Source organism: Bacillus rossius, chromosome 8 (assembly GCF_032445375.1).
Source record: "Bacillus rossius redtenbacheri isolate Brsri chromosome 8, Brsri_v3, whole genome shotgun sequence".
NCBI classification, from domain to species: Eukaryota; Metazoa; Arthropoda; class Insecta; order Phasmatodea; family Bacillidae; genus Bacillus; species Bacillus rossius.
The window spans coordinates 36,873,532-36,898,286 of NC_086336.1; the positions used below are offsets into that span (position 1 = coordinate 36,873,532).

A 24,755-nucleotide genomic window follows, 5' to 3' on the forward strand; every position below is an offset into this window, starting at 1 on the left:
ATTTCATTAAAAAAAATTCTCTTTATCCATGAATAATTAAATATTCACTAAAAAAAAATTTGCATTTTGTGTATTTAGTGTGTCTGGAATGCACGCTACCATTTTCGAAGTACATATTATGTTTTGTACTGAAACTGTTACCAGATAACGTGAAAGCCAAAAACGATAGCTGAACAACGTCCGATGACGCCGGTACCAGATGAACCACCGAGTCTTTCCCCGGTGGCCACCAGGATCGCTTGAGTTGATGGCGGCGAAATGGAGTCCATGTTCGAATTTCGAAGCGTCGCAACACTCGGATCAGTTGATGTAAATCTAGGGGAAGCACTGTTTACAAATCCAACATGTTATTGAACATTTCGAAAGGCTGGAATAGTAGGCTGGGACACATCGAGCGGAGACATCCTGCCTGTGATGTGCAGACGACTGCAGGGGATGGATGTCTCCCAACGGAAGCGTATGTGCGTTGCAGCAAGCTCCTGCAGCACCTGGACGGCGCGGTGTCGGCGGACCACCTGGCCGTGGCGGGCGCCGTCATGGACAAGGGCTACATCTCCCAGCTGGTGGACGTGCAGCATCACCGAGGGGCCTCCGGGGGCCGGCAGCTGGCCGAGATGCTGCAGCTGGACCAGCCTGCCCTCGTGGGTGGGTGACCCTCCTCCTCGCCGGTCCCACCCTCCTCTCGTCCGTGGAGCAATGGTCGTGGGTCCTCTTCGTGACCACATAAGATCAGAAGATCAAAAATCAATTACAGTTGTGGAAAAAATCACAGTAGTAGTGATATTAAATGAAAACTACTGGTCGGACACGACTACAGTAAAACAACATACTAAATTGTTTGTTATTGTAGTCGGCAGTGTACCAAGTGTTTGAATCAGCATTTTAAAAATTTTACGACTCTGTCAATATTTTGTGAACACATTTTCTCTCTCTCTAAGTTACATAGACATTTTAGTTAGAATTAGTATGTTCCTTCAGTATCCAAGTCATGTAGGTAACTGCTAGATTCTTGAAACATTTTGTTTTCGACTCCTATTTCGAAGTACCAGAGTTCAAATCCCGGTCTGAGCCGTTGTGATTTCGGTTTTTCCACGGTTTTCTGAAAATTACTCTGGATGAATCCAGGAATGTTTCCTTACCGTGGGTCATAGCTGTTTTCCATCCGAATGTCCCTGTTTTATATCTTCGAGTGTTACCATCTTTAATGACCTTGCTGTCATCAAGACATTAAGTCCAAATACTCTTAACATTCTGATATTTTTTTGTTTTCTGATAATGGCCCGTGATGGCCTTTGAAGACTTTCGCTTTAGCTTTCATGAAGTACTTGATGAATTTTTCTTGTTACTGAATTTACAAGGTAAATCAGGTTACTTGTGGTGATGGTTGGATTAAGTGCAGGGCTTTTGTTGCTTAACTTGAAAGCTCTTTACAACAGCAGAAGAGTAGCGATGTTCCTTGTTTGTACTCTAGCAGGGAGGGCTATTTTGTACAGTTTCTGGGTTTGTAGATTTAACTTAATAGTCAAAAGACCTCAACTGGTGTTTAACTTGTAAATTTTTGTTAGTACAGTAAAACCCTGTTATAATGTTCCTGTTATAACGTCATATTCTTAAAGTCTCAACATTTTCCCCATTAGGATAATGTATTTATTTCCAGCGTACATTTCACAAATAATGCATTTCCTGCATATGATATTTTCTTTATAAATTTGAATAAATGCAACAAAAAAAAAGTTTTAAATACCTAACTATTCCAACACTTATCCAATCTCTGAAGTTTTAAAATGTTAAAAGGTTTACTTTTTTACTTTACATGTATTTTTGTTTACAATCCCTGCTGTACCATAGATGTAGATAGATTGTTCAGATAGGAATGTACGGAAAAACAAAATGTAAGTGTGCCAGAACACTAGCGCTACATGTTAGTGCCGGCTAACACTATGTGTTCACTATGTCAAAGTACATAATGTTGCAGTTATGTGTCTGTTGGCACTCTTGTCTTGAAGGGAAAAAATCTACAAATCCTTTCATTCCTTGCAATTCTAGTGTGTTTTCAGATGTACATACGTATTCCGACAATATTGTAGTCTGCCAACTTTTCCTCTATGACAAGAAAATTGTTTTCTATTGCTGATAAAAGGTTTTGAGTTATTTCGTTGTCATCGCCACAAATCGTGAATCGTTTTACAGAAATGTGGCAGTGTGTCTTTAAAGACAAATCAAATAGAAGCTGGAAGCATGATGAAGTTGAAAAATTGTTGGCTTGATTAAGCAAGTGTGTTATTAATGATTAAGAGTGTATCCATTGGTTTTAAATTTTAATTTGTTTTGTCGTGTAGGGGGGTTTTTCGGATAGCCTGAAACTGCGTAACTTGGGCGCCACCACGTGTAGGGGCACGTGGACCCGGCCGTAGACTCCTCGCTCGGGGCCGTGACGTGACCCGTGTGGGGACTAGGCTCGACTCCCCCTTTGCGCAGTAGCACTAGTCCCACACGCCTCGGGACTCAGAAGATTACGTACACGGCTGCTCAGTGAAACTCACAGAAGTCTAGGGAAATCTCTTTATTGATGTCGAGCGGCACAAGGAAATAAAATGTTACATAAGTAATTACGTGAAAAGAGTTATTCACTGATACATTGAAATAACATGGCAACAGGAATATTACACCGTCTTAAAGGCTGACCAGGTCACCTCGTGGCCTGGCCTCGAAAGTTCGTTACGTATTAAAAAATAAAATATCCAACTGGATTTAAATAATTACGTTAAAGAGCCATCCTCCCGGGGTAGACCTCGAGGAAAAGAAAAAAGGTTTAAGAAATATTTACGGAGCGACGGATGTTAACAGATCAGTGAAACTAAAATATTGAAGTCGACGAGTCGCGCGCAGGCCTTCTACCCCAGGCGGCGAACGGAAGCTGACTGACGAGGTCAGGGCATCATGGCCGCCGGGAAGCGTTAAGGTCCCGTTATGTTACCAGGTATCCATCTGGTAACATATTAACATGACAAACCCTCTTAAACACTAAGCAAAAACTGACCACAGTGATTTATCATTACCAAACTTAACTTATTTTTAATTTATTTGTTAAAGTTCAAGTTTATGCTGAATAAATTACTTTAACCCCTTAACATATATATTATGGCTAGATATATGTGTCTAAAAAAACCATTTTTTAAAATTGTTTTTTTTGCAGTAATCTATTGTTTTTAATATGCAAATAAACGTACCACATGTAAAACATACGTTTTTACATTTTTTACAAAATTATGTAATTTTTAATGCACACTGTTTTACTAACCCGAGTATACTCGTCATTGCTGAAATATATTTATGGAATACAATTAAATAGATAAATATTTAGATAAAAACATTTAACACAAATTGGAAGTTATTATTACAACATTAGTAATGTTCAGCATGGTTAGAATTATTTCTCAAAAGTAGTTATCTGAAAATCACATTTGTGCAGCAATATATTTTACCTATTCAATATGCAAATGGACATACCACACAAAATACATTAAAATTTCACATTTATCACACCATCATGTCATTTTGAATGGACACTGGTTTACTAACCCGTGTATACTCGTTAGTGCTAATATTCACTAAGATTACTAAAAATATTTATAACATTAGCCAGATATAGTATAAGCTTACATAGAAACCAATGAAATAACTTTTGCAACATACCATATTTCTTTTACAAAATTACATCTACTTTTATAAAATTGCCTGAATAACATGAAAAACAAAATATGTACATATGATATGTAAATGTTGTCAGTCCGAATAGATCTTCGTATAAAAATTTACGTCATAAGGTTTGTACAGTATACACAATTGCAATAGCTGAACATTCACAAATACAAAAAAAAAATCATTGTAATGTCAAGGATGTCATTCTTTACAAAAAACAAAGTTTTTATGTGAGACATTCAGTTTTTTTCACAGCACAATAAATAAAAGAATGTTTATTTGAATACAGTAGCTGAATAATGTCACGAGTCTGTATTGACATTTGTGAAGTTATTCTTGAATGCATTTCACTCTGACTGTAAGCCTAACTAATTTCTAGGCCTGTGCGAATAGTGTTTTTTTGGATGCGAAGCGAATATCGAATCGAATACTAAAAATATTCGCGAAGCCGAATCGAATTGCGAATATATTTCTTGACATTATTTCTCTTACTTCTTATATTAAGTATTTTTAATGTTGCTTACCTAACCTAACCAACCGTTCACAATCCACACCAATTCACAGTATTTTTTATGTAGCTCACCTAACCTAGGCAATTATTTATGGGAGGGGTGAAAACTGAAAATAAAATATTTAAAAAAAAATAATTTATCTAGTGTTCCTTCATTGTCCCACAAAACATATTAAATGCTACAAACCAAACTCAAACATTCTTATGACTTTACATGTTAAATGTCAAAAACTTAACCTAACAAACATTTCAGACAAATTTACAGTTTTAAATGTAGCTAAGTAACCTAGCCATCCCTAAAATTTTACATTATTTTTACTGTAGCCACACTAACCTAACCAACCATTCACATGATGTTACAATGGTATTTTAAATATAGTTAACCTAACCAAAAATTATAAATTACCAGGAAACTACTTAAACTATTGCAATTCCATTTTACAGAATTAGAAAAAATGTAAGAAAAAAATGCACTTGAAAATTTTTGATTACTGTTGTTTTGATGTGCCCCTCTCATCAGTAACTATCCTAACATAATCTTATCATTCTAATAATTGAAACCATTTTATTCTATTATAAATAAAACTAACCTAACTGTTAAAATGGTTAACTGTAAGTATTGCAGTGTTGTTTCACAGAATCATCAAATATGTTGAGAGGTATTTAACAATACCTTTTTTTTTATTTATATTTAATTGCTTTCAGAAGAACATATTATCCATTTTAAATTAAACGAAACGTCTCTGTATGTTATGATGATATACTATAAAATGTTTCATTATATATTTGCATTTCTTAGTCGCAAATGCTAACAAACACAAAAAAAAAGTTTTTTTTGGGCAGAATCTTTGTTTTGAAAGGCAGAAGGATTATTGAAACCTCTAAATAAAGTGTGGTCATTTCGTCACAATATCATTTGCGTCTTTAATCCTAAAATTAAACAAGTTAATTTTATAGTTAGGTTCTAACAGATATTTACATATAAAAAGAAAGATTATATAATTTCAAAAGTATTGAATACTTAGTATACTGTAGGGCAATACTTCCGAGAAAAACAAAAAGCAAATGTATGCTAATAGACATAATTTTCTTTATACAATTTGTTTGGCCTTGGGTAGTGTGAATAAAACTTGCCTCGTGGCGTCGAGAAAATTTTATTGCATTTGTTACACATTGCCGCCGAACTTCCCGATTTAATGAATTAATCCCAAATAAGACTTGTTCTTTTACCCTTTAAACAAAAAACCCAGTGATTCATCAGAACTTCCGCTTGAACTAGCCATTTTACGTGGTAAAGAGAATGTTTACTCTTTGTCGTCATAACCTCACACCTCACGACCACGACTAAAAACAAAGTAGCAACTACGGCCGTGGTTGCAACTGGAGATTGTTGATGTTCATTTATTCAATAAAATCGATTTACGTGGCCATTAATATTCGTATTCGTAGCGTGTTTGATGATTTGCAGGGAAAACTAAGGCTGTATTGGAACTCACTGAGGTAGCACTTTCTCGCACGACGGTATTTTCCGACGTTTTGTTTTTAAAAGCTTCGCAATACACGCGAAGCTTCGCATCACGTTCGAAGCTTCAAATGAAACGAATAGCAAATTACTGGCGAAGCCGAATCGAATATCAAAACAAGCTTCGATTCGATTCGCAAAGTCGAAGCTTCGCACAGGCCTACTAATTTCTGCCTAAATGTCTGCTGTTGTATGATAAACTCTGAAGCACGGCACTACACACAGTGGCACACCACATTCTTCACACATGTACCGTGTTTCACGCCGTATTTTTTCCCCCCGTGCATCTGTCACCCTGCTGCACATTGCACACTGGCGTGTAGGATTGCTTTTTTTGTCAGTTGGCGGGATCGTAGCTGGAAAGTGACGTTCAGTCATTCTCAGTGGATTCGTTGATTTTCCAGGCCTACCTCGTCCTGGCGACATTGTTGGCTTGTGAAACTGTTCAATCAAATTTTTGACAACAGCCTCTCTGTACTCCAAATGTGACTGCTTCCCTCCCAACTTTGAATATAACAAAAATGAATTCCATATTGCTAGGTCCACTAAATGGAAATAATCTTCTTATAGTATTTTTTCCCCCTCTTCCTGGGTACTGCATAGTCTGTTGTGCGCTGGTCAACAATGTCCACACCTCCCATTGTACTGTTGTAATCTAACACAACTTGTGGTTTTATGTGCTGTTGTCCATAGATTGTAACACTTTTCATTTCAGAATTGTGGATTGTAGACAACATTGTGACTGGTTTTTTGTCCATCCACTTCAATGCCAATAGTTTCCCTCTTTGGAAAGCCATGACACTGCCTTTCGGCAATTTTTGTTTCCGCAATTCTGGTGGCATTTCTTTTCTTGTCGTTTTCACAGTCCCATAAGAATCGGTTCGATGTGATAGCAACATATCTGATAGCTGTGGTGAGGTATAAAAATTGTCAGTAATGACACAATAACCTTTCCCAAGAAGAGGTTTCACTAATGACATAACTACTTGTGACGACATTGGCAAGCCTTTGTATTCATCATCAAAATTGGTTCCTCGTCCGGTGTAAATTACGAAGGAATATACATATCCACTTGACGATTCACATAACATGAATGACTTTATTCCGAACCGCGCCCTTTTGAGAGGTAAGTACTGTTTCCAACCTAGACGCCCTTTATATAACATAAGGCTTTCATCTACTGTGACATCTTTTTCTGGAGTGTAAAGTTCAGAAAATTTATTTTGCTAATGAATATATATAGGCCATATTTTGTTCAGTTTAGGGTTTGGATGGGTGGCTGCATCATATGACTCATTATCCACAAAATGAAGAAACTGTTTCAGCTGAACAAATCTGCGAAATGGCATGGTTTTCCTAAAAAATGGTGTGTCAAATATTGGGTTCTTAGCCCAGTACATTTGATATGTAGGTTTTTTGACTATGCTTTGAGCCACAACTAGTGCAAGAAAAACATAGATTTCCTCTTTGTTTGTTGGTTTCCATTTTGTTTGAGGATGTGTTTGAATGTACTGTGATGCAAAACGGTTTGTTTCTGTAGCTATGAGTTCAGCCAAATCATTATCAAAAAATAAGAGAAAATAACGAAGAAAATTATCGTCAACATTTACATTTACATTGACGCCTGGTTTACCTGTAAATGGGTATCTTGGAGGAGAGATAGTTGGCACACTACAGTTTATCTCACACCACATTCTGCCAGATATCTCTTCACTACCTGATTCTTCTGAGCTTGAAATGTCATTATAATTGTCGCTACTATCAGATCCCAATTTATCAAGATCACTCACGTCGCTTCCTTCACTGTCGGAATCACTCATTTTGAACAATTTCTATTATTCACATTACAGTAATGTTGACACCTCAGCTAAAATATATAAACATTGGCGGGAACATCATAAATTCATAATAGTACTATTAGAGACATCTAATGTACAATTTTTCAAACACAAACGGCGAACGCGTGTAAGTAGGCTACCGTGATGGATCGAATCTGCCCTGACATCTAGTGGGTATCATAAAACTACTGGAAGTCTGTTTCAAAGGCTGAAAATACCTACCACGACATCTAGCGAGAGCTCATGTAACTCATTCGAGAAAACTCGAAATAATATAATCAGACGCACGTTTCTGTTAGTCGAACGAGTAAACTCGGGTTAATAATTACGTGCCAAATGTAAAAAAACGAATATACTCGGGTTAATATGTTAAGGGGTTAATTGAATTGGATACATTAAAAAAAATACTTTTTTTTTGTGAGTTGAGTTAGGTTTTATTAAAAAAAATAATTATAATTTCATTTATTTTGTGGCATTTTGATGATTTATGGTGTATTTACTTTCATTTCTGTGTTTTATGTTGCAGTGACGTACTTTCTGGTGTTGTTTTAGTTTTTTTCGCTGATAACCATATTATGTTGTCCTAGTCATTCGTCACGTGGTGAGTTGATTGTTTTTTTGGTCTGTGTGCTGCAGACTCACCTCTTGCACCAAGTGTCAACCTGCGACCTTGCCTCACTGGATCCGTGCAGTCTGCCAGCATGCCGGTCAGAGATGAAGTCACGCCATCCACTGTCGGCTCCATTCTGCACATCCTCTTTGGCACGAAGGAGTGCGCCAGCAATGCCAGGCAACCCGTCTTCCGTAGCCTTCAGCAGGTGCGCTCCAGTGTGTGAACTTGGGAAAGAGAGCTAGTTTTAAAGGAAACCTATTTCAATATTTTAGTATTTAAAAATAATACTGTCATCGAATGATTTGATTTATGTTTCATCGCAAAGTTTTATGGTTCATTTGAATTCGTCTTTATCGTTGGTGCTGCGAAAATAACTGATACTTGCAGTATCATCAATAGAGAGTAGTAAAAAAGATGTGTGTACTTATGTATGCACATTATATTTCTTTGACATTATTAAATAAAGTATATAGTTAGCATCAGAATGAAGAGTTAGGGTAGTGTTAGTCATATTTAAGAGAAAATGTATATTCTAACACAATTTTCTCGAGATAAGTAAACCTGAAGAAAACATAAATTGCTGATAAAATGTTTGCTTGTTTCCATTTAAGAAAATAGTTACTATAGTATTTGTAGCTGTTGGTTGAATTTTAAAAAATGTATATGTGCATATGTTTTTCATTATTTGATTGTTACATTAACTATTTTTCATTCATTTGAAAACAAGCCATGTGCTACTGTGTATACAGTATATTGTTTTTGAACAAAACTGGACCAAACGCACATGTGTATTGAAATTAATCCTTTTAAATTTCCTTTGCACTGTGCATGTACATTTTGTGAAAATAGTGCTATTTTAGCATATAATCATGGAAATTGAATTTTTTGTGCTTAAATATTACTACATTTCTTTCCTTTCAAGCAACTACAGCATAACCTTAAGGCTTCAAGTGTTTTGCTGGGTGGAGGTTGAGAAAGGCATGCCCTCATTATTAATTTATAATTCAAACCAAATGTCTTAATCTATAATTTTTTTTAATTATAAAATTGAATATCCCTTTTTTTCACACCTTTAAATGTAAAATTTTGTGATAAATTACAGCCTATGTGTTAACACCTCTGTTCCAGATTTCATCAAAATTAGTTCAGTTGTAAAAATGTGATTGAGTAAGAACCATGCAAACATTAAAAATATTCACATTTATATATTGTAGGATTAAGTGGAATGTTAGTACATATTAGTTAGGATAATATGTATTGATTTGCTTGCGAACTGAATATCGTATCTACCTGCTTACGGTTCGCATATTTTGTGGCGATTTCTAGTTTTAAAAAAAAAAATGTAGTGCGATTCTTTTGTGAATTTATAACTTCAGGTACAAAAACTTTTATGATTGCAGTCAAGGGCGTCGCCAGCCGAATACTCAGGGGGGGGGGGGGGGGGGGGGGGCAAGTTGTGGGAAAAGTATGTATTTTTTTGCATTTGGCTACATTTTTTTGAATTTCTAGGGCTCCCCTCCTTCCCCCCGGCGACACCCTTGATTGCAGTGTCTTTTGAGTGTGTGTGTGTAGATAACTCGCCTGTGTTGGTTTTTAATAGTAATTTACGAGTAAGTATAAATTGTTCAGTTATCTGAGCAGTACTGTATGTGAAAAGCACCGTTGTGCTACGTCAGACCAGCCACTGCGCCTGTCACCCAGCCACAGCTCAGCTGGCACCAGCGAGTGGTGTGACTTGCTGGGCTGGCATTCGGCTGGAGGAGGGTAATCTAAAAATAAACCCGCGAGTTTGTGTCTGTTGTGGTGTTGACTGTTCTTCCTCCTACCCTACCCCACACTTGTCAATGTCCTTGAACCACCGGCACAATCTCCATGTGTCTATTTCGACACGTTTTTAAAATGCAAATTTGACCTGATATAATTGTTTTATGTGTGTGATTACTCAGCTTTCAAATGCAACATTCCGTGAAAAAACTACAGCCATTGTTGGTGGTTGGTGCTTCGAAAGCTGCACTTCAAAGACATGGCTTTTTATGTTCTTCAGCTTCACTGTAACATGTTATGTGCTAGTTTTTTTATAAAAGAAACTCACAAGAAAGGATAGCTGGCTGCTTTTTTTTTTCTGTTCTCGAAGAGGACTGGTTTAAAAAATACGATAGGATAGCTGGGAAGAGATACACAATTGTCTTTTGTTATTAGGAGGGGTCGTAAATCAGTAGGGGAGAGGCAGAGAAAAGTGAACTGGCCTCACTGCCTTCTATACAGTAATAAAGTAGAACACAAAGCAGACAAATTAGAGGATCAAGGGTTAACAGTTAACACCAGTGCTGTGTTTCTTATGCACCAATAAGTAGAGACACGGAACAAAGACTTCACTTGTAGACAGATAGGTGCGACTCTTACTTGAGGGTGACCGTTGCGGTGAAAAAGTTGTATTTTTATGCCTCAGATTATAGCTGTGACCCATACGGAGGGGCCACTCTTCTACAGGTAAATATGGTATTCCTTCGTATCATGAACAATGTGACATCTCTTCAATCTTCATTGAAGAGCACAAAAATCACACAGCTAATATTAAAATTTAATTTTAGTTGCTGGTAGACTAGACAATAAAAAATTTTAGTGGCATTTATTTAGTTTGTACGTACCTTGTTACAGACACTTGCATCTGAACTACAGAAGTCCAAAGCTACTCCTGTTACAAGTGCTGTGGTCAAACATCTCGAACAGCAGTGTATGTCAGCTGATGGTAATTCGTGGATTCATAACATGTTGACAAGACCCGAGACATCTTGTCCTTTGTTACGGCTGATTACGCAAGCTGTGGTGAGTGATCTCAGTTAACATAAGTGTCGTCTTAACACTGAGTTATTTATTGCATTTTTTTTTGTTTTTAATATTAATTAAGGGGTTTTTCCGTTAGTTTAATACTGATAGTTTGCTTGCATTTGTTGTTGGTCACAATTTCCTCAACAGATATTTACTTAAAATTTATTTTTGATGTGTAAAAGGTCATGCAAGTGATCATAATTTATTAGTGTTGGGCCGATTCCTAAAATATACCGATTCCGATTCCATTTTCGATTCTTAAATTACAGGGTTGATTCTTCGAATCCGATTCCGATTCCTTAATTTTTATCTGACAATGTTCAACAGAGTAATATACTAAGAAAAAAAAAGGTTGCTTATGATTTTAAAAATGTAATTATGTTGTGTTTGATTTTCTGTGCAGAAATTAACATTATATACAGCTTATATAATGTTAAAAAGTATGTTCATTACCATCAAGTTACGCTACCTTGTATTTCTAGCACAATTTGGCCTTTTAACCTTGCATATAGTTAGACGAAACACGTGTTCAAACACTTCCAATAATCAAAGATGTCTAATGACTTAAATTGTAAATAATGTTATAACTTAACAAACTTTAGATACCTTACATTATCAACTCAATTAATTAATTGTAAAAAAAGAGGGTTTGTACGGTTAGGTTAAGAATTTTATTTTCAAGCACAACTAAATAATGATCCAAATAAAATGTCAATATAACCTCGTTTATACATATTTCAAGGGACCATGGCGAAAAAAAATAAAAAAGGGAAATGTAAAAATAAAACTTTATTATCTCATTATGATGGAAATGACAAAGAAATATGCACCACACTAAAATAAAATGTCAGAGATGCTTACGTTTTAATATATTACCTAGAACTTAATTATCTCACTTGGTGAAAAGAATAAATCCATCCAGTCTTGCAGTTCCTCACAATCGTAAAGAGAAAATAAATTTTCGGTTCTTGAGTAAGAAAGTTCTGTGCAATTTTTAGCATCTCAAAATTTTCACATTTTATGGTGAGATTTTCTTACACAAAATATTTAAACTCTTCAAATAATCGCGTGTTAACATTTAATTCATTTCAGAAATTTATCGGAAACAATTCTGTTAAACTAACACAACTACTTTCAAAAGATTGTTTATGTTTGCCGTTTGGTAATAAAAATTTACGAACGTTTCCGCAGCAATGTTTGGAACTTCAGTCTTGCCAACTGCCTTTCCAAAATATATCTAACGTAAAACGAGCATCGCTGAACACGCACAAGAACGCCGATTTAAAGCAATTTGGTTATGTTGCTTTTAAACTTATTTTAATATGGTTGCAATAATCCACTGTGAATTTGGGTAAAATTTCATTCAAAAATTATTTCATTTTAATTCTTTAAAGGTTAATGTGTAGAGATGTTCACGTTCACGTCACCAAAGATTTTGTTCATGGCCGTATGGTTTACCATGGCAGGTAGCACAAAAAAAAATTAGGTTGTTTACAATGGCAAATGTAGCTGCCATGATCAAATAGTTAACGTTTACATTATTTGCCGTTTACATTGACATAATTTTCTTTAAACATTTATGGTTTTGTCTAATTATTTTTGAAGGTTTGCTATTAAATGCAGTGCTGCTGCAACGTAATTTCCTAAAAATGCTTTCGCTTAAAGTGGGAAAGTAGATACTGCATTTGTACAGTAGGGAAAATGGCGGTGCAAGTAAATAAATACGTTAATCACCGTAATTCGTAAATCAGTTCCGTAAAAAAAGATTGTATTATGTAGTTTTAAAAATTATATTTGCATGCATTTTAATATTTTCTTACGTTGCGTAGATTATGTATTTTGCTAACTTAAAAACAATGCAGGAATCGGTCATGGTCGATTCCAAAACCATTGTATTCTGAATCCCACGATTCCAGTGGAATCGGTGGAACCGACCGATTCCGGAATCGGAATCGACCCATCACTATAATTTATATTTATATATATATATATATATATATATATATATATATATATATATATATATATATATATATATATATATAATTATTATGATTAGTGACGGGTTCAATCTCTAATTTCTATAATATGTATCTTGAATCCGAATCTCAAAGGGTGCATCGAATCCACCCCTTAAATCCAATTTCAAGAGTCAAAAATGAAATAATGTACAAGAAATAAAAATTTTAACAATCATAAAATGCTTCTTCATGGCACTTGTTTGTGTCTTAAGATTGTTAACTACATTTTAACTTGGTAAATCGTAATGATTTTACAGTATTTTAAATGTCGCCAACCTATATCAACAAACCCATTTGATAAAATAAACAACTACTTGAAGTAACACAATGCCATCTTGCAGAATGATTTGAAAACATGCCATTAAAAAATATCTTGGCCTAAACTATAAGGTTTCTAAAATTTTAAGTGTAAGCAAATGAGAGGATCGGTTAATACAGTATTATTTTTCAATTTTGTTCAGACATTTACCAGGAAACCATGTTTTTCTCCATTTGAAAATTGAAATTTTTGTGTCACATTAAGTAATGAAAGTTATATGCGTAAAACCAGGTATAAACACAAAAAGGGTGGCTGCTTTTACCATAAACAAGGCCATCCTTTGTTATTTACCCACTAAATAACCAAAGATATGACGATTCAAGATGAAAAAACCAGCACAAAGAGCAACTTAACGTGTTTGTAGTGTTCAGAAATAAAATTAATGGGTTCTATAGTAAAAAATATAAATTTGAGAGACATTGAAATACTTCGTTATTGAAATTAGTTTTCTATGTTAAAGATCTATGACCTTCCGCGTGATGTTTTTAGAAATGGCATCTATCAACTCACATAAAAAGCTGTGTTCCGCATCAAACTTTGTTTTTACAAAAAAAAAAAAGTTGAATCATTTTCGGAAATACTTAAAAAACAGCAGAATATTGTCGTTTTGCGCAAAGTTTTCTGTTCAATGTATTTTTGGATCCCGAAATGTGGCAACCTAAATATTTATTTTCATTTCAAGAACTAACTTTTCCAGATGACTCGCCTACATGATATACACAGTAAATTCTCAATCATCTGGATGTGGGTTATCTGGTTTGCTAATTAACCATGCCATATTTCACTTTCATAAACCATAAAAATAAAACAATAATATTTTACTTTTAATTTCCGTGCACGCACAATGGCAACAGCACTTGTTTAGCATTAGATACAATGCAATGAATTAGTAATGCAACAAATTAATAATGTGATGAATCAACAAACAATATTTTGTTTTTCCTCAATAGCTATTCGCTTCCTTCATTGCATAATTATTTCCGACGCCGCCCGAGTGTTCAGCAAACATTTATATTCCGCCATCCTGCATGTCAACATAGCTCTGGAGAGAAAAACCAGAAGCTTTCAAGGCTAGTTTACCTTGCGCCACTAGGATACGCTAGTGGCAAATGCACTAGTGGCAAATCATGACAGATACGCATTTAGTAAACAACATAATTGGGAATTGAATTATGTTAACAGGTCAAATAATGTTTATAATAATAGAGAATATTCAGTTTATGCTTTTTAAATTCTTATTAGAACTGAAATATATCTCCTCTATCAATACCATTATTATTTTGTAACTCAAAAATGTTTGTAGTGTCTACATAGGGAAAAGAATGCAGAAGTCCTATTATGTCAACATGGCAGTAGGTGAATTTAAAAATTTAATTTTAGGTTCTTTAATCTCTAAATTTTATTCAAAATTTATTAAAGTGTGCTTTAAATGTATTTAGATACGTATTAATACTGTAAATTAATCTTAACGAGAGTGGTTCTTAATTAAAATGGTTGTCATCAATCACACTTAACTATTTGGAGAACAAATGATTTTGATTAAAATACTCTCTTATGGAAAAAATGTATGTGACTAGTGCTATTTTGATTAGCGTTCTGTTTTACAGGAACGAATTACGTTGAGAGACGTTTGTTACAGTGTTTGTATAGAGTCAAGATAAAATAATTTCAATCAGGTTTTTTTGACTTTGCTTTAGTCGTATTTTTCGATTATCCGTAGACCCCTTGCCAGATTATCCCAGATAATCGGGAGTCTACTGTACTTAATTTACTTAATACACATGTATATATATGTATATATATATGTATATATATATATATATATATATATATATATATATATATATATATATATATATATATATATATATTTAAAAGAATAATATTTTGGGGAACACAGTTACAATAAGTACAAAAATAAACATAAATAAGCGTAGTAAACTTTTGCCAGTAATGAATTTTTTAATTTACTGTTTTTACTCCTATATTTTTCTTAGAATATTTTTCCTTGAATCCAGAATCTTTTTCCACAAATTCTGATCCTTTCATACTATTGATTTGGTGGCATTCGAAGATTCGAAGATTCGGCTGGCTCATCCCTAATTATGATAATAATTAGTAAATATCTGTTTAGAAAATTTCAAATGTAACATAAAATGCTAGAGAGCTGTCATTATAAATTTATATAAATAACCCTTAAAGTAGTTAAGAAGTTTCTCAAAGTTCTAGAAATCTAGTTTTATTAAAATGGAAAACTTATTAAAGGTGTAAAATTGTATTTATTACCGGTAATAGTTCATGTGCTAAATTTTTCTATTTAATATGCAGGAAATGTTCTAAATTGGGATTTTTTTAAGATGGTTTTACTGTACTTGTACCAAAAAAAAATGTGCGTAACTGAGCTTTAATTTTCAGTGTAACCACTGAGTGCACATTTTCAGCTAGTTCTGGTCTTGCAAGTACTCGGCCCAATCTTAAATTGTATAATTAAGAAAATGATTGCACCCAGGCATATACCAGGCGGGAGTGGAGGGTGGTCAGTTTCGTGGTGTTACTATTGTGCTATTACTATTGCTTATTAAAGCAACATAATATTAGGTACATAATAATACAAAATACAAGCTTTACATTAATCTTTGCATGGGACATAAATCTACTAACTTTTCAGTAAGCGAAAATGCATTGAAAATAAATTCAAAGTAAATTTATGTCCCTTATATAAAATGACAATGTATTGTTGATCCCAGAAATTGCTAATTTGTGACATACCTAAGTCAACCAACACTATAATTTTCTCACAGTGCCTACTATCACGTATAATAAAAGAATAGGTATACTGTATTTTTTCTATAGCTGGCCCGATTCTGATTTATGATCGATCAATCGGCCGATATTGTCATCTTAACAATTGTTGCAATAGGAATCATGCTCGCTGATATTTCACGCTGATCAGCTGTTGTGTTTATCCGCAGAAGATTCTTCCTTGCTTATGGGTTGCATATATCTTTTGGGCATAAAAATCAAACATTTTCACCCTAAGGGTTGCCCTCGAATATTGGTTGCACCATATATTTGTCATCAGTAGAGTTCCATAGATTCAAGTGAAGTCTTTGTGCTTCAGTGATGCCCAACTTTACATTTTTTTAGGGTCAGATACCATTTTTGAAACTTATCTGAGAACCAGACATATGTGAATTAATTGTTTAATGTTGTATTAATCAGTAAAATAACCAATGGATACAATATTTGGCATGTAATGAAATAGAAAAAAATAATTTCTAAAAAATAGTTTTTATGGGGAAAAAAATTACATCTAAGTATTACCTTAAAACAATATATAGATTCCAAAAAAATTAGTATAATTCAGTATTTCTGTGAGAATGTTGAGACTTCTGAAAAGTGTTTGCTAACCTATTTTACTTTAATGCCAAAACTGATAATATGTGGCAATGTACTTGATAGTTCTTTGTTAAAACGGGTGGCATGAAAGGATGTTGCGGGCCGAATGCAACCAGAGGGCTGCCGTATACACATAGTTAGGTTGGCAACATATTAAGAAAAGTGGCCCCCTGACTTTGTCTAGTAAAAATTGAAAATTTTTTGTACTTGGAATTAATAGATTCTCAGATTGGTTCTTATTCATTTCTGTTCTTTGGAATGATTTAGTGTTATAGAAACATTTTTATATTTCCCAGAAGTAACAGTCTTGCCTTGCTTGACACATGCCTATGGGCCACTTAAGCTCCCGAAAATGCCCCTGAGTGTGTAGTGATTGGATACTGCACGTGATCTTAAACAGAACTCTCAATATAGTTTATTTATTAAGTGAAGTAATTTCTTATCTCTGTGCATTATGTTCGTAGGTGAAGTACAAAATGCCGGGCAATACAGATGCACTGGTCAACACCTGCCACAGGGTACTTAAGCACCAGTCAGCCAGCTCGAAATCTCCCCTTGTGGCAATTTTCAAGAAATTCCTACATGACGTGAACAAGCTCAAAGGCGACAGCAGGCATAAAAGTATTTCCTCAGGAAAACAAGACCCTATCACTGGTAGGTAACACTATGTCTTCTAACATGCTGTAACCACCCATTGTGTTGTATTGTTGCTGCAAAACCATGGACAAGTAGGCATCTTAAAATGTGTCAAATGAATATTGTTCAGTATTAAGCACTTTGTGTGTTATCCTGTAATTTATTTATTATACATCAGCCATATGTATGATGCAATGACTCTAATCTGAACTCTGATGAAATGTACTTTTGTATTAAATCATTGACTATTAGCCTACTTTTGCACAAAGGGCTAAACTTCTTCATGCTATCTAGTTTGACAAAGCATGTTCAATCAAACACTTTCATTTGTCAACTGGTTTGTAAAGATACACGAGAAACAAAACTAATTATGTAGGTATAGTTAGTTATTTTTTCTGTTAAATACTTAAATGTTTTATAAACAATTTTATTTACATTATAATAATAGCACAGGTGTTTTTAACAATAAATGTTATTTTGGTACTTACTTGGCATACTGCCACATTTTTTATATATGTTACTAATATATAATTAGACCAATATTATTTCTATATTGTTATTGTTTCATGTTAAAAAATCAGTCAGTCAGAGAATAGGGCAGCCGACATGTTGTTTGAAACTTCACCCATAACTTTTTCAGTTAAATGGGCATTGATTTTGACAGACATGTTGTGATTGCATATTGCTAGGGAAATATTATATTGTGAATTGCGATAAAACCGAAATATCACCAAAATGCAAGTTAATACACCATACCATATAGCACTGAAATGCAAGTTATATCATGTAAGCAAGTAGCATTTAACCAAAATTTAATTTAAATCATAAAAAAAGTATTCATTAAAGTTTTGGAAGTCAAGGAATGTTTCTGGATAAAAAAAATTGTACCAATGTGTGTGGATCAGAAAATTTAATTTAATTTGTTTCAATGTGCATCTCTTATTGAATTAGATTATACCACAAATTATTGCTAGTTAATTTTTATTGTTTTAAATGTATCTGTTTCATACTAATTTATTATAATTTATTTTATTCTAAAAAATGCAGCATATAAATTTTACTACTATTTTGGTGGAGTATTACAAAACAGCATAATAAAAATAAAAACAATAATAATGAAATCTTCTGTTTTAAAAATGAAAGTGAACTAAAAAAAAACAATAAAATCTTGTCTCTACATATTACTAAATACCTGGATTGATTGTGTACTAGAAACTGTAACGTGCCGCTGTGATCAATATGAAATTTCGTCTAAAGAACAAATATAGATTGGCCGTGGAAGCGCCAGGCAGAAACAGTACTAAACACATTACCCATAGGGGCACAGCGCACGCACAACAAAATTTATGATTAACCTCCTTAAAACTTGGTAAGGTTATGTGGATCGTGATCAAGGATAAGAAAATAATATCTGGTTTGGTTTACATTGGCATTTACTTAATGATTTCGTTGCTGTTATTTCTACTTTACAAACCTTATTCCACTGAAGATAACCCATGGCATTACAGCCGAAACAAAATACCAAGAAAATTGTTGACCTTATTTGCTATACTTAATACATTAAATCTTGTTAAACAATAAACCAAATGGGAGGCCCCGGGGCGAGATATTATAATAAGTAACCATGGTTATATATGACTGAATTTAAGGTCATTTGGTTTCTTAACTTTACAGGCCATTGAATATTGAGCGCGCAGGCTCTTTTTAAGACAAATTATAAAAAAAATTACATTTACTCATTAAATGAATAAAAGTGTCCTGAAACTGGTTGTTCAGAATGATAAATTATTTTGTGGTTTTTCCACTCAGGGAAAAATATGTTGAAAGCTGGAACTCTTGAGAAATTCTCCGATTGCAGGAGGCGATGAATTTCGGTGAACTAACTCATGAACTGCATGGGAGTTGAATTTGGAGCGGAATCTCTCATCCTAGTTCTTGATCCCCGCCTGCAACCAGTATTCCCATCAAATTAGGTTGGTTAACAGGTGGCTGATGTTGGGCGAAGTTAAGCCCACGAGAACAGGAAAAGAAAAGTGTGTGTGGGGCGACGAAATAACTTACCTAAGCTGCGGGGTGGAGTAGATCAGGTCAGTCCCTGGAGATGGCCAGGTGATGCGTGACGCGGAAGATTGCTGTCGCCATGAAGAATAATAAGTAAAGACAAAAAACTATTTCAAAAAATAAACTATTTCGGGCAGCAAAAAAATTAAAAATTGAGTGCTAAGGCACATGGCCTTGTCGATAACCAACTACATGCTTTATAGAAAGCCGTTCACGACTTTTCAGAAGCGCGTTGTCTCGGGCTGCGAAGAGAGATCCGCCCTTACCGCGTGCTGCCTGCCGAATCTTTTTGAAAAAGCGTCGGGGCGCCTAATTAAAGTAAGCAACTACCCCCAGCCAAAGAAGGGGGTGGTGGTGATTGCCCGAAGGTGTCCGGAGATGTCCGAAGGGGCGAAGCAGACTGCAACCTGTTCGCTGCGCTCTCACGCGAGTCGTAGGCGAACTAAAATCGCAATCGCACTGCGACTGCTGCCAAGGTCGATTGTGACAAGCTGTCTCTTATGGGAGGGGTGAGTATTGCACTCTGGTGGCCAAGACGAGAACCTGTCTGGAGGGTCACAGAAACGTCCGCTAGAGTGCAGTGGGCGCGCTCGCGACCAGCGCTCAGAGCAAGGTTAGGGATTTTTCCCGCCGCTAGACTTCGCTGAGGGCTCCGTTTGACAAGTGGGAATGTCCTCGGGGAGGCAATGTCCCCGCCTGGGTTCACTGGGGGTCGATGCTCCGGGTTGTAGTTCCCGTGAAGCCACCGGTGGTTGATGAGGGGAGGGGGGTTTAAATTTGCTAAGTCGCCTGGGAAAGGCGTCATGTGGACTGTCTCGAGGCGTCGCCGCTGGCTGTAACTTGGTCCAGAGGCGTGCTTGCAAAACCCTTACGTATGCTTGCCTCCGAGAAATGAAAGTTGCTAGCAGTGGGGTTGGGGTAGCGTTCGCTAACGCGAAAGTCGTTCCGTTACATAGGGAAGGCGTGACGCGAACCGCGGCCGGGATGCTGCGATCGCAAATCGTCAGCAAACAGTATCTGTTTGAAGCCTGCGAACAAGCGCAGGTGCACTGGGTTGCACAAGATTACGTCGGAGTGTACAGTAATGGAAACAAAATTTAATAAAATAAAAATTACAAATTTATTATTTGGTATTCTTCTTTAAAAAATAAAAAATAATATTTAAATTCGTACATTTGTGCCTGAAAGTGGCACTGAAACGGCACAAAACGAAGAACAACAAATTTTAAATAACACTACTGAAGTACTATTTTTTTTATAGTGAAAGCATTGAAAACAGCACTATCTATTACTAAACGTCTTTGGTTGGATTTGAAATTATTTATCATCTAGGAAAATTCTATTAGCTTGAACATTAATTATGAGGGTATCATCCAGCAGTTTTATTACAACAGAGGTGTGGTCAGTTTTAACATTTTTAACTACTCTAAATAACGTGCTTTTGAATTCTGCAGCGTAGTAAAGCAAACACATGCATTCTGACTCCTTGCAACAGCAGCATAAGTACTGCTGTGTGTGTGTGTGTGTTTATTAAGCATGTGTGTGTGTGTGCATTAGAGTTAGTGAGTGAGTGAGTGAGTGATATATGAATATATGTGTGTTGGTGTGCATACATGGGTGTGTGTGAGCGTGTGTTTATTGAGCATGTGCATGCATGAGAGTTAATGAGTGATATACATGTGTGTGTGTGTGTGTGTGCATGTAGATAGAGGAATAGATAGAGAGTGATACACATACGTATATGTATATATAATGAGAGACATATTCATACAACAGTAGCGTTAAGTACCGTTACCTGAGATGGCCTATCATTTAAGATGACTTTCAGCTCTTTAACTTGCCTGAACTGAAGTTTGGGTCTTTTTACGCAGAATGTTTGGTTGTGTGTTTGTAAGGTATGTATGTAGTTTGCGAAGTGTGCTGGAGACTGTGTTGGTGCTCAGTGCTGGAGAACACGGGGCTGGAGCAGCTGGAGAGAACGGGCAACCACATCCTGCGGCAGTGCCTGGAACTGCACAGCACGGAGCAGCTGGTGCAAGCCTTGGCCCACCTCCTGGTCAACGAGACCCCGCAGGAGCGCATCGGCCTGCTCATCGACTGGCTGGACTCCCTGGAGCTGGAGCTCATCGGGTCGTGCCCTTCCTTGCAGGTACTTCGTCTGTTCCAGCGAGACCAGTCATTCAAGTCAATTACCTTTGTCTATAAATAATTATCATCCTCAAAACTACATTACTGTAGTTTGAGTGCTGCACTAAAAACTACAAACTTCTATATTAAAATTAAAATTATCGGTATTAAATTGCTGAGCTTTTGGGAACAAAATGTAAAATTCAACCCCTATTTGAGCTTTCATTTATTTATACTTTAGTTACCATAAATTAAAACTGCTGAAACTTAACTGAAGTTGGGGGTCGCATTACGATTGCAAACTTTTATCTTTCCATTGGGAACAGTTAAGTTGAAAAACTACACTCACTCTGCCTCCTAACTGTGTCACTTATTACACTTTAGACAGCTGTTAATTACCACCTCTTGGACCTTGTTGACAAACTACTCACACTGCCCGTGAACTGCATCAATTATGCCACTTCATTCCGGAGCTTCCTGAACCTCTGCACAGGCGTGACAGATGAGCGATGCAGGATGAAGGCGAGGGTGCACATGGAGTTTGTCACTGGGTTTCTTCTGCTTCTCTTCACTGTGGCTGCTGGGGGAGGCATCCAGCCCTCCTCTTTCACCCTCCCAGATGACCACCAATGTAGAACCAATTTTTTTTTTTGTTTTCTGAATAACCCACCATTTTTGAACTACTGTCATAAAAAAAAAAACAATTTCTATTTCTAGCTACGCCTTGGTGTTTCAAAAGTGGCCATGAAATTACTGTACTGATGAAATGGGCATCAGAAAGGGTCTAGTAAATATGGAATAAATTTACTGAATTAAATAATAGTCAGTTGCTGTCTACTTGAATTTCGATTTTCAGTTCATAAAATCTTTTTTATAAACTCATAATCAAAAAGTTTGGGATCACATTATATTCTGAAAAGCATTATTTTTTGGATAAATAAGTAATAATGGTAAGATTTGAAATAATAAAGTGCTTTTTTAGCATCAAAATTGTTTATTGTGCTTTACGATTTTACTTGCTCTTCTGGAATCAGCATGGATAATTGGTTACATTCAGTTAAACTAGACAGTCGTTAGCTGTGTTTGGTAATGGCTAATGGGTATTTTAATATTAGTGCACCACTTCTACAAAGAGAGTAAAATACTAATGTTTATCATTTTACCGCCTTGGAAAAAGTCTTTTAAAAACCTGAAATGCGTATAGATGCTGTGTTGTTGAATCTGTCCATCCTGATTCTTGTTTTCCTGTGGTTCCCGTAAATGCCACAGCCAATTCCTATCCTGACATCTCTGATTTGTGTTGTGTTTTACCAACGCAGATGAACTCTGTTAAAAACATAAACATAGAATAAAATAAGAAATAAGAGGAATTGTAGGTCATTTTAAAAATTTTCTCAAGTGGCAATTTTAAAAAAAAAAATTTTCTTTATGAAATTTCAACTATAGTTACATTATTCTGCCCATAACACGAGTTAATTGTTTATAACTAACATACTTTTGCTGTAGATGAAGCTGCTGTTCGGCAAGTTACCCACCAAGCAGTCTTGTCGTCCGTATCTCCTCACTTTGCTGACGCACCGTGCTGGTTGGCCCACGCTCAGCTCTTGTATCGATCACCTTCTGCAGGCGGGCGATGTCCAGTAAGTATCGTGTGCCCAGTATTTACAGAATCCCTTTCATCTTACTCCAATAGAATTCTTGGTCTCATCAAATTTATTACTTGAATGCTTCATTTTTAGATTCCACCATGCCCCTCTATACAGCAGTGATTAGGTCCGAAATTGAATATGGTTCTGTTATTTGGAACAGTATCAATAATTCCGATATCGAAAAACTTGATAAAGTACAAATCAAATTATCTAACTTCATAACCCAAAAAATGAACAATGGTAACAAGAGTAGATCTAAATTCCATATTAGGTTCTCTTTCTGATAGAAGAAATATTTTAGATGTAGAGTTGTTCCGATACTTAACCTTTTTTTAATGTACTTGTATCGGGCATGGTATTGGGCTGATACATTAGTACCGTGTTACAAAAAATAAAAACGGCCTTTTAAGCATTATCAATACATTATCCGCAATATTTTTCAACCAGTTGGTCCGATAAGAAATAAAACTGGAGCTATGTTTGCTTACGTAATAGACCATTGCCGGCAGTGAATACCTCATGTTATCATTATCTTATATTATTTTTATAGCCTGCTTGTCTGGCGCTAGCGCTGCACAACACAGTTGTAATAATAAACAAAAGCAACTGCTACGACTCACCAATGATAATATCAACAGGTACGGAAATGCTGACGCATACAAGTTTCGACATCTCGCATCTGCACGGAGAAGTTTACGTCAAAAACACGTGATACGATCGATATTGTTCCGCTCACCAGTTACGGTACTGCGACATCTCGTGACTAGGCAAAGAACTATTCCGTGAACATTTCTGCATGCCAACAAAAACGTTGGGTGCGATTGATATATTTCATTAGACTGACATCTTTGCAATGCTTGAAAAACAAGTACTGTTTTGTTTACGTTACTATATGGTTTCACGAGTGTTTAGTGTTTTCGACTAGTACCGTTTTTAGGATTGCAATCACGTGTCTTGCGTTTTTTTTACTAAGCAGCTATGAGTTATTATTAACTGGTAAAAAAAATATCTAGTGTGTGAAAATACTTCTCTAAAGACTTGACAGACATAAGTAAAGCAAAATGCAACAACTGTGGTAAAATCGTGTCTCGGGGTGGTAAAGATAAAAGTTGTTTCACAATATCAAATCTTTCCAAGCATTTTAAACATTGTGATGCACATCAAAATGTGTTGAAACTGAAAGCTGAAAGCTTGGAGTCAAAAAACTTGAAAGTGTTTCATTTGCATCTACCAGTCAGAGTATTCCTGAACAAAGTAGCAGTAGGAAACCTACTTATTTTGGAGAAAGTAAACAACTTACCTTAATATATACTTACAATAAAAATTGTAAGTATGAGAAAAATGACAAACGGGCGAAAGAAATAAGCAGAGCAGAGTATTGGGGTATCGGAATGGTATTGGCAATGGTATCGGGGTATCGGTATCGGAAAATATGGTATCGGAACAACTCTAATTAGATGCTTTATTTATTTACAATTTTTGTAGTAACCACAACCTTAACTGTCCCTACATTTTTGAAACTACTGGC

At 35.6% G+C, this 24,755-nt stretch overlaps 1 protein-coding gene across 3 annotated transcripts in view; it reads left to right on the top strand.

Annotated features, from left to right (window-relative positions):
- Positions 1-24,755, top strand: part of LOC134534738 (integrator complex subunit 1) — a 122,690-nt gene that overhangs the window by 82,809 nt on the left and 15,126 nt on the right. For all 3 annotated transcript variants that reach the window (XM_063373241.1, XM_063373244.1, XM_063373243.1), the window contains exons 23-28: positions 473-645; positions 8,210-8,391; positions 10,845-11,012; positions 17,219-17,408; positions 21,395-21,600; positions 23,085-23,218. In XM_063373241.1, coding sequence (XP_063229311.1) covers positions 473-645; positions 8,210-8,391; positions 10,845-11,012; positions 17,219-17,408; positions 21,395-21,600; positions 23,085-23,218 — 1,053 coding nt within the window. The remainder of the gene's footprint in view (positions 1-472; positions 646-8,209; positions 8,392-10,844; positions 11,013-17,218; positions 17,409-21,394; positions 21,601-23,084; positions 23,219-24,755) is intronic.